The sequence below is a fragment of the Hipposideros armiger genome, unplaced genomic scaffold, assembly GCF_001890085.2.
Source record: "Hipposideros armiger isolate ML-2016 unplaced genomic scaffold, ASM189008v1 scaffold_808, whole genome shotgun sequence".
Taxonomy (NCBI): Eukaryota; Metazoa; Chordata; class Mammalia; order Chiroptera; family Hipposideridae; genus Hipposideros; species Hipposideros armiger.
In genome coordinates, this window is record NW_017732158.1 from 18,354 (window position 1) to 29,717 (window position 11,364).

The 11,364-nt window shown below is 35.2% G+C and overlaps 1 protein-coding gene across 1 annotated transcript in view; it reads right to left on the reverse strand.

Moving 5' to 3' along the window:
• The window catches only part of STXBP3 (syntaxin binding protein 3), a gene marked incomplete at its 3' end in the record, with an annotated part of 56,908 nt that overhangs the window by 18,347 nt on the left and 27,197 nt on the right, over positions 1 to 11,364 (reverse strand). The window contains exons 4-6 of the mRNA XM_019628808.1: positions 9,049 to 9,125; positions 6,363 to 6,441; positions 4,347 to 4,444 (exon numbers count right to left, since the gene is read on the reverse strand). Coding sequence (XP_019484353.1) covers positions 4,347 to 4,444; positions 6,363 to 6,441; positions 9,049 to 9,125 — 254 coding nt within the window. The remainder of the gene's footprint in view (positions 1 to 4,346; positions 4,445 to 6,362; positions 6,442 to 9,048; positions 9,126 to 11,364) is intronic.

Sequence of the window (11,364 nt, forward strand, 5' to 3'; positions counted from 1 at the left end):
ATTGAAGAACAAAACGACAGCAACTTGTCTGTTCCCCTGTCCCCAATTCCCCAGCACTGTTCCCATCCCCCCAATTCCCCAATAAAAATCTTTAAAAAATATATATATATATACATCAAGAAAAATGGGGCTATTGCTTGGGACATTAAAAAAATACTTGTAGTAACCATGCTGTTTTCTGAAACAACTGTGTCTTTACCTTAATCAAATCTCATTTTCTCCGTCATCTTGATTTCATCCTTTCTTTTCTCACTCTCCTTTCCTGCTTAGCCTACCTCTCTCCTTCAGTTCTTGTTTCATATACAGATAGTACTGTTTGCTTTTCACTACCTGTGCAGCAGATGAGGGAATCTGAAGTAGTCAAACTAAAATACAACTCTAATACTAAGCACAAGAAAATACAACAAAGCCAAAATTGGTCTATATGTTTGACATCCACTAAACACCTTCTAGAGAATAATCTAAAAATTTTCCATAGATGATACATAGCTTCAATTTTTTAGCTTATACTCTTCATGTCCTTAAAATAAAGATACACTTCCTAAGACACAATATTGTGCCAGACACAGTACTGGTCTTACCATATATACAGTAAAACCTCACAGACACATTTACTCAACTAACAAAAGCATTTACTTACTCGTGTGTGCAAAGAATCAGATTAGAGATTTAATATTATTGTTATTTGAATAATACAAATGAAGAAGCTCTCTAATTGGAGTTGAGCGTTCCCCATTAAACTATTGGGTTGTTGGAAAAGTCATGACATATTTTTCTATGTTTTTTGTTGCAAAAATGTGTCATGACTTTTCAGACCACCCAATAATTTTTTTTTTAAACAATGATAGTAATCCCTCTTAGCCTAGGATAATGTATTGAGTGTAACACTAGGTATACATTAAACATTATAGGTTAATGAATGAATTATAAATAAACTTCCCTGCATTTCCTTTCACACGAAGTCATTCATTTCTTTTAACATAACGCATCACCAAGAGCAGCAGCCTGAACATCGACTGAGATTTAGCTATAGTGAATCCGCTTACATCTGTGCTGCTCAAAGTCTTGGTTGCTGTATTAACTGCCAACAAGCATCCTACAGCTGGATGGTGGTTTTCTCATAATATACTATCCTACTGCAGTAGATAATATTACCTGTTCAAAAATATTACCTGCCCCTCTCTACAAGGCCTCTCTCTATAGGAGTATTTTCCCACTCACTGATGTCGGGCTCATCTATGGTCACTGGAATCTGACTAGAAGTGATACATGCCACTTCCCCACAGAAGCTTTAAAAGCATGTGTGGCTCCACCATTTCTCTTTTCCCTCTGCTACATCCCGGACAGGGGCTACTCCTTCGGCCTCAGTCACAGAATGAAGAGGATGAGGAGCAAAGCCCTGGTCAAACCACAGTGGACAACAACATGAATGAGAAATACACTTTGTGGTTGTAGTGCACTAGATCTGGGGAGTTGTTACCACAGTTGAAATTACTCTAAGCTATCTAATACTCCAATGAACCAAACAGGATTGTGGAGCAGGTTTTCATTCTACATTCATGTCTCTTCCCTTTCCCTTCTTCTCCTCTGCCCCATTTCCCATCACCACCATTACATATTCCTTTAGACCATGATCAAATGCTTTATTCATCTTTAAGACTCACAATCGCTCTTTAAATAGACACCTGTAACTTCCATCTACCTTTTTTGCTAATCTCTAGCTAGCTTAGCTCTATTTCTACCCAGATTCTGTCTAGCATCCTCTCCACTAACGATACCAGACGCTTTGTATTCCCTAAGGCTCACTGTAAACAAACTCCCCTATATTCTTGAGTGCTTTCTATCTAATTGCCTTAATTACCTTAAGGCCTCTGAAAGGGATTTGAGAGGAGTGAGTCAAATTTCGTCCTCCCCATGCAACTTCTCAATGTGTTGAGTGTCCAACTTTTTTTGGGGGGAGCACAGTGGTATCTGACTTTACCAGTCTCAACAATGATCTCCTGACTTCTACTTTTCCTTAAAGACTTTAGGCCCAGTCTCACAGTTTTCTGTACCTTCCCATTTTCTGCCATCATTCTTGGTGGGACCTGGAGCCTCCTACTACATGGTCCCAAACTACCTATAGAGACAGCCTTATCTACCATAACTTCACCCCTTATAATCCATTTTTCCTGATGCTCCCCTGCACTTTACTGCTTCTGTATCTTAGCAATCAAGCTATTCTTACTTTCTAGAATATTCTTTCCCTTTTCTTTTACTACCTTATGAAATTCTATTCTTTCTTCAAATGTTTTCCCATTCTCCGAGTACGGAAGGAATACTCTCTCTCCTCTTGTGGCAGACTGTGAGCTGCCTCCCCCAAACCATTCTTCCCTTACTTTTCAGTAACTATACCAATGCTTTGGGAGGAAGCAGCCATACACCCAGATAAAACACCACATTTCTGTTTCTCATGCACTAGAGATAACCATGTGACTAAATTTTAGAAAATAAGATACAAATGAAAACCATGTATTTCTTCCTTTCTCTCCTTCATTCTGCTTTCTCAAATGAAGATGTAATAAACCGACAGTCATCTGAGATCATGCGAGCCATGTCCCGGGACTGGGCCCTGACAATTTTGTAGAGTCAGCATACCAGCCTTATATAACCCATTTCCTGACTTCTTTTATATTATCAAGGAGTAAGTTTCCAAAAAAAAAAAAAAAAAAGTTTCCATCTTGTTTAAGCCACTGAATGTTTAAATTTTTGTTGTGTGCAGTTGAACCTAATCTTAATTGATAACATTTTGAAGATGTGTAACATTTGTTTTTTTGTTTTTTTTTTACAGTACTCAGATAAGGGAAGGCCATGTATCTTGCTCATCTTTTCACAGCAGACTGTTTTGCATCTTATAGACAATGTGCACAGCACACGATCTTGGTAAATGCTCACATACGCCTTTGCTCATAGCATAATACAGTAGCATTTCATTTATATCTTCACTAGCAAACAAAAGTTCAAAATATTTTCACTGTAATTTCTCCCTAACAGTTAAGTTTATTAAGTAAACCCTCTTAAGATGTTTATCAAGGAAGTAAATAAAAGAAAAAACTTAAGGGAAAAATATAGCAGACAGATAGGGCCTTAAATAATCACAACATTTTGCAAAGACTGGTAAGTAGAAGATTCTTATGAGATTTCTCTATACATACATAGACAAGTTATTTCCATTAGCCATCAAATTTGCCAGATATCTACACAAATCTCCCCTTCAAATATAGCAATTCCACAATTTCAATAAATTTGGGGCTTTAAACTGTATCTTCTGTGCAGCAGATGCTTTGGATATGTTTGTAATATTTATCACACTACTGTTCATATCCTACATGATTTTAGGAAGCCCATTTCACTCTACACTAAACTCACCTATCATACTAAAAGGAACAGGTCTAAAGGTAACCTTTGGAAAACCGTTTAATGTTAACCAGATAATGTTAAAATTTTACAATTTGGATTATAATCTTTCTTTGTCAAGAACCGCAATAGCTTAAAAGAGAAATCCTTTATCTAGAACCTTTCTATCTCTTAAAATATTGACTGTACAGTTCCAAACAACAGTAAACGATTTCAATTCTATAAAATACTAGAATCCAAACAGAGAACAGAGCACAACAAAGCTAAACAGTGCACTGTGTGATTTGGGGCCAGTTTTTTTTATCTCCCCATCTTTAAAATGGAGATAAAATTACCATCTATTCATAGGGCTATTATACAGATTGCATAAACACATTTATGTAAAGCATTTAGGAAAGTGACACAGAGTACTGTGTTTGCTACTATCATATTATTAGTTGAAGGCTAATTAACTATTCCAAAGGCAAAACAGATCAACAAAAATCTTTTGCTTCATAAATTTTTTAAAAAATGATAATTTATATAATGATAAAAAATAATTTATATAATTTATATAATGTTATATAGAACATTTGTTTTAATATCACAAATGATTTGTTTTAATATAAAAAATGACTAGAGAAGCTAAAAGTATTTTTTGTGGCGTGATCTGACAAAGATTGTTCTAAAAATCATTTGATTTTATAATGTAATAGTGCTATAAAACTTGATATACACAGGACTTAGTGGCAGATGTGAAATTTAAGCTCCACTTTCATTATTAATGTATTCCAATTAAGTGCTCGTGTTCTTCCCTTCATCATAGGAAATGTTTATTTGTGGATTACTCAAAATTCACCAAATACACAATACATAATACATCTTTAGGATATACTTTACTAACAAATAAGCTCATAAACCAAATTTTAAAATCGATATGAAATAAAATTAAAAATAAAAATAGAAAGTACCTGAGATTCAAGTGGAATAAAGGAAATATTTATTTCTTTACATCTTCTTACTGACTTGGAGCAAGCCTTAATTTTGTTAAAGAGGCTATCAGGGCAAACTGAAAGTATAAAAAAAAAATAAATTAAAAAAAAAAGCATATAACTCCATCTAAATTTTTGTTCTTTTGAATAAATCATTCCAACATCCAAGAATATTTACTTTTTATGTATAATTACTGATTTTCACAAAGTAATTTACTATGAGGACAAAGTTAAGTGTAAATATTGTTCTCCACTTTATAGAGCAGATGTATTCCAGCCAAGAGCACTGTAACAGAAATTCCATTTTCTCCGTTCATATCTACCATAGCCTAAGATACATTTCCTTAGAGAGCTACTAACACAGCAAACTTAAATTGGTAGGAAGGAAAACCAGGTACAAACTCATGATTTAGTAACATTTTGTAGGACTTTCAGAACGTCTTAGGAATTTACACTACTTTTCTAATTCTGCCTTAATATTAAGTACAACGATACTACACAAATTGTTAATTTTCTTGAATTACAGGACGTTCTCTAATGTCAGGAAATTCTAAGATTCTAAGCTAATAAGTTCTGGACCTTAGAGCTCATTTTTTTCTTTCCCCATTTATCTGTTTATAGTTCCATTAAAACTAAGTTGGAATATCAATCATTGGCTCTAGTGTCTAAAACATGAAGTTCTTTAGCCTCAAGATTCCTTAAGTTAAAAAAAGGCTTGGGCCAGCTGAGTGGCTAGTTGGTTAAGAGCTGGCTTGGGAGTGCGAGCTCTGAGCAGCAGGGCCACCGGTTTGGATCCCACATGGGCCAGTGATGCTGCGCCCTCTACAGCTAAGATGGTGAACAACAGCTTGACTTGGAGTTAGGCTGCTGTGAATCGCCGGTGATGGCATAGGCTGCAGTGGGCTGCTGTAAGCTACCGTGAATGACCGGCAGCCAGCGTGAGCAGCCGGCAGCTGGTGTGAGCCACCGTGAGCGGCCGTCCAATGCCGGCAACCAATCTGCCTCAGCTGGGATGAGCGCAATGATCACAATACCAACATGGGCCAGTGAAGTGACATCCTCCACAACTAGACTGAAGAACAAAAGGACAGCAACTTGTCTGTTCCCCTCCCCCAATTTCCCAATTAAAAAAAAATCTAAAAAAAAGAAGTCTTCACATTAATTAAATTCTATCAATTCCATGAACATGAATTTCTGCATAATAAGGTTACCTGAATGATATGACAGTTTTAAAAATGCAAACTACCAGGCATGATATAAACATTAACAAGAAAAATAATACACTACTTAAAATGATGAATCTCTAATAGCAGAGACCAAGACCTAACTTAGATCAAAGGCATTTTTATTTTGCAGTGTAATTACATAAGATATAACATAAAACTGAATTATATGTGTCTCTTGACTTCTCTGTGATTCTTTTGTGTAGCTGATTTCTATTTGAACATATGACACAGTAAGAGAAATGTGATAGATTTTTTCTATTACTATCTGCCAAACAAATGGCAGTTTCTTCAGTGCCCTCCCAAAAGAGTCTTATTTTTTGTTATATAATCAAATCCCCAATTGAAACTGATTTTTTAAAAAAGAATTCTTCCTGTCATCAGCACAGAATTTGAGGGAGAGCCCTCTCCACCAACTCCCACACCCCTGTATATCAGAAAAAATGACTGTCTTGAAACTGGCTTGAAATGATTTCTTTTAATTTTCTATCATCTTAACATGAATTAGGATACATGTGATCTTATATTTTTAGATTCTTTCTAACCTAATCAGGATAAAAAGTCAGTAGTATTGAAATATAATATATTATAAGAAATAGGCTCAAGAGTTTGAGCTCTGAGCAACAGCAGTTCGATGCCCGGCCAGAGCTGAGCTGCCACTGAGCTGCCAACAGGTGGCAGGATGGCTCAGCTAAAAAAAAAAAAGAAATAGATACTTTATAATTAATAGTATTTTAAACAATAAAGCAATGACTTTTACAAAGATACTTACAGTCAGTGAAGTATATATATGCTGCTTTATATTTGTTCTCCGATTTAGTCCCAAAATCACATAAAAAACAATCTACAGACTTAAGAAAGGTTAGATGTTAATATATATACATTTTGTCAAATACTAATTTAAATATGCTAGCTGTTGAAATAACTAAGATTATTTTACTTCGATGATAAAATAAAACCTGTCTGAAAGTTTATAAACTTATTTTTTAAGATGCTATGTTGTCTAGCCAGTGATAGCTACAAGCATAATAAATAGTAAGGTAATATGAACAGAGTGCTGTTTTGGCAACAAGGAAATGTAGAAATGATCAAGTAACTGGGAAGCTACAGCAACTGAGAAGACGAGACCACTGGAAGACAACAGATCAAGGAACTGACAAGTCACTGAACGTACTGGAAGTATTATCTACACGGATACTGAAACCACCAAGACTGTGACTGGAGAAGTGCTGAAGAGTGACAGTGAGCTAGGAGCTAAAATTGTCAAGGGATTAGAATGAAACACCTAAAGGTTGGTAGATGACTGCAAGAGGAGGAACAGCAGGTAATACAGTCTGGTAGTACATGACTCAATGCTTCCAGTTTTAAAGACACAATGATCTGGAAGCAAAAAATAAGGACAAAGGATTTCACTCTCTCTCCATCTGTTCCTTTTCCTCCTTCTTGAACTCCTAGAGCTATATTTCTGTTAGATCTCATGGATCTATCCTGCAAGTCTCTTTCCCCCCCATGATTTCCAGGACTGTTTTTTTTGCTCTGAGATACTCCATTTTGTTATTCTAGGCTATTGATTCAAATTTCAATAGTGATTATCCTCTTCTTCAGTTAACTGAGAAATAACACTTTTGAGCTTCAGGAAGTTTTTTATGCTGTACTAGACTCTCCTTATGTGTACTATTTTTCTATTCAGGTTATTGTCCTTTTCTCCAAGAAGCTGTGCTTTGCTAGATGTGTTTTCTTTATTCTTACTGAACTTCCTCTTTCAGCAGCTTGACCCACTTAGATGTGTGGTTGCTTTTCTTTGTCAGCTCACTTGAGCTATTGGAGTATCCTAAATAGGACAGGTTTAGTTGTTCGAGTGTCCTAAATAGAGGCAGTTTCACAAGAGGAGGAAGGCAAAGTGGTTGCTCCTCTGGGAGGGCTATAGGTATAAAAGCAAACACATCCCCAGGGCTTTCCTGAGACAACCAACTGAGCTTTCCCCTGGGATTCACGGATCTCTTACAGCCAAACTATTCCTGAAATCTGTCATTTTATGATTCTTGCCTAGGAATTGTCTGATCTGGTCTCCAGGTGATTGCCCAGCCCCTGAAGAAGGAAGTCTCACACCAGGATTCTCTACCAGTGCCCAAGGGACCCAAGGCCTCATTTACACCCAGAAGCATATAGGGTTCAACAGGTAATTGTTAAGGAAAGGAAAATAAACTGTATTTGGTTGCAGTATTAAAAGGGGTCACATTCAGGTACATTTTCTCTGAATCCTTTGCCCCTTTATTGAATATACAATTTTGTATCCTGCTTTTCTCACTTATCATTGAAAATGAACTTCTACCTAGATCTTTAAAATTTCCTAGAAACCTCATTTTCAATAGCTACATGGTCTTTCATACCATTATTTGTTAATGTTAGGAATTTAGCATTAGATTTATTTATTGCTAGGTATTTAATTTGACCATTTATTTGATTATTTCTTTAAAATACACTTGAAGATATAGACTGTTTGAAGTTCTTGATAAAGAACGGCAAATTATTTTTCAAAAAGGCAGTTATCAATCTATACTCCCGCTAGCAATATAGTTTCTGCTCCATTACCCATTGATAGCTAGAATATGAGATAGACAGATAGATAGATGATATATAGATATATATATCTATATATACACATATATACTTTTTATAAAAATCCCTCTGCCAATTTAGTAGGTAAAAAATGGTGCTTTTAGCTCACATTTTCTCTAATCATGAATTTTATCTTAGGAAATGATATCATGAATAAGATACAAAAAACCCACCAGCAGCCAACATGTAGAGACTAAACAGTGAATATCTAGGTTCTTTCCTACTGTCTGCCAAAGTTAGAAAAAATGAAACTGGAGTTGCCTAACTAACTAACATTCTAGGTGAGAATAAGCCAAAGAATGTGCTGGAAAATGCATTTTCAGATAGTGTACAGAATAAAGGAATTTTATACTTTGTTTGGCTTTAAGTATGAGTTAAATAATGGTTAGATTATAAACAAAAAAAATTCCTTTGACATAAAATACATATATACATGCATGCATATATACACATGAATACACATACACATATATATGTTATAGGGAAGTCCACTAAGCAAAATGAAGGATTAATCCAAGACTATTTAAGTACATTTCCATCCTCTCAAAAATTATCGTTACATAGGAACTGCATGAGTAACAAATTACTCAAACTTTAACATTTTATACAATTAAATTCTGCTTTCATATGAGGAGAGATAGAAATTTTTTCACTTACATACTTTTCTTAAAAGTGCAAATGAAACAATCTTCTAACACAGAAAACTTTCCTAAGCAAACTAGTTTATGGCACTATTTTTCTAATAAAGGTTATTTTATTACTTTGAATTTTCTGTGAGAAAATCATGTCAATAATGAAAATGTTAAAGAATGTACTTTATAAAGATTCAAAATACTCACCTTTGATGTCGGAGAGATAAAATAAAGAGCTTTCATTTGTCTGACAGGTTCTCGATTCTTATAAATATTCTCTACAACTAACAAAAAAAAAGTCATTTTATATAACCAAATATTTATACACTTGAAATAATTTTTAAATAAACTACTGTACTTCTTATATATAATAATAGGAAAACATATTTACGTATCTTGGGTTTAACATTTTCTTTGCCTTCATTTTATAAATTAAAAAACTAAAACTGTGTCTTCCCTAAGGCTAAACTCTGGGCTAAGTGCTCATCATGAGAAGAAAAGATAAAGCAGTTATTTCATAGTTAGGTCTACCATCATAAGCAATCGACATGCCATGAATAAACCAAGAAAATACTTTAAAAATTAAAATATGTACTTCTTTTAAAAAATATTCTACTATAATAGCAAATACAGTACCAGATACAAGGCTAAACACTTTACAGGTTTAGTTAAACCTTATAATGACCCTAGAACCATCTTTTAAAACTGATGTTGGCAAAGGGCCTAGAAAGAATTAAAAACATTAATCTAACATGCAAGGGAGGATACTGTTGCACTTTTCTTTTAAATATGATACATTTTCACATTCCTAAATTTATATTTGTACAGTATAGGTTTATCGTAGTTTCTATTAGATAGAATATCAAATAAGATTTCCAGGAAATATTTTATTTTTATCTCCATTCCCAACAATTGTAATTCTACCTTTAAACAACAAGGTTAAGTAAGTGTTAACTTTCTTTTATTGCTTAATACTCAAAATGAAGTGTCTTACAGTCATCTTATGCTACACATATTATTATGTTTGGTAAATAATGCACATGTTAAAGTGTTGTAAAAATACTGTGATAATGATTTAGAACACAGACACTGATAATATTCTGAAATGTCTGGTAAACAATAGCAGAAAGTGCCAACTCTTCAATTCACTGAAAAGTGGACACCTATTAAATGATGTAAAAAAGAAAGGTTTTCATGATTATTCCTATAATAATGACAAAGAAATCTTTAATTTTCAGTCTATTTTTTAAAGGTTTTTATTTGATTTTACTCAACTGAAGTAGCATCATATGTGCATTTTTTCACATCTACTGCTTAAAAGTCCAAGACACTACTGAATATTTTCACAAATGACCTGAGTGACAACAGAAAGTCTAATCACCAAACCTGCCAATGCCAACTCTAACAGAGGGATTCTCAGGAGAGCTCATGTGGAACTCAAAAGGACTGTGACAAGTTAGTAGATGTGATTATGATTAAACCACAAAAAAACCTAGGTAACTCTGGAGGATACTGAGAACAATCACTGCAATATGCTCCATGATATACACTCCTATGAAATAACTCTCAAAAAACCTCTCAGTGCTCAAATAAGTTTAGAAAACTGAATACAATACCTGTACCCAGGGGATCCACATATATGCTGACATATAAAAACTCTGAAAGGTCCTAAAGAAACCTGGTTAGGTTTGTTGCCCAAGCTTAGGTGGCCACAGAATCCTTTCCTTAAAAAATATCTGTGAACACTGAACACACAGTAAGAAACAATGCTCTACAAAAATTCAGTAAATTTCCTTACAGTGCAAAATGGTTCTTTAGTTTCATAGTACTTTTTCACACGTTAACAAATGGTTCTTACTCTAGCTGCACATCAGATTGACCTCTGTGAACTTAAAAAATGTAAATGGCTTAACCAATAGAAAAACTAAGCTTTAATCCTCCAATTTCTAACTTAGAGCTTTTCCCACTGAAGGTCATCAACACCACCAACTGAATCTGTAATTAACAATAAAAAATTATTGGGCCGGCCGAGTGGCTCAGTTGGTTAAGAGCATGAGCTCTGAGCAACAGGGTCGCCAGTTCGATTCCCACATGGGCCAGTGAGCTGCGCCAGAGCTGAGCTGTTGCTGAACTGCCAACAGGTGGCAGGATGGCTCAGTGCTTAGAGTACATGCTCTTAACAACAAGGTTGCCAGTTCGACTCTGAGCATGGGATGGTGGGCTGTGCCCACCTGCAACTAAGATTGAACACAGCACCTTTAGCTGACAGGCCACGGGCTGCCAACAGGCAGCCAGGTGGTGACTAGACTTGGAGCTGAGCTAGATGTGCCCTCCACAACTAAGATTAAAGGACAACAACTTGGCTGTTCCCCTTCCCCAATTTCCCAATAAAAAAACCCAAACCAAAAAAACAATAAAAAATTATCTTAGGGCCGGCCGAGTGGCGCGATGGTTAAGAACTGGCTTGGGACGCCAGAGGGCCCCGGTTCAGACCCCACATATGAGGGCCAGTGACACTGCCCT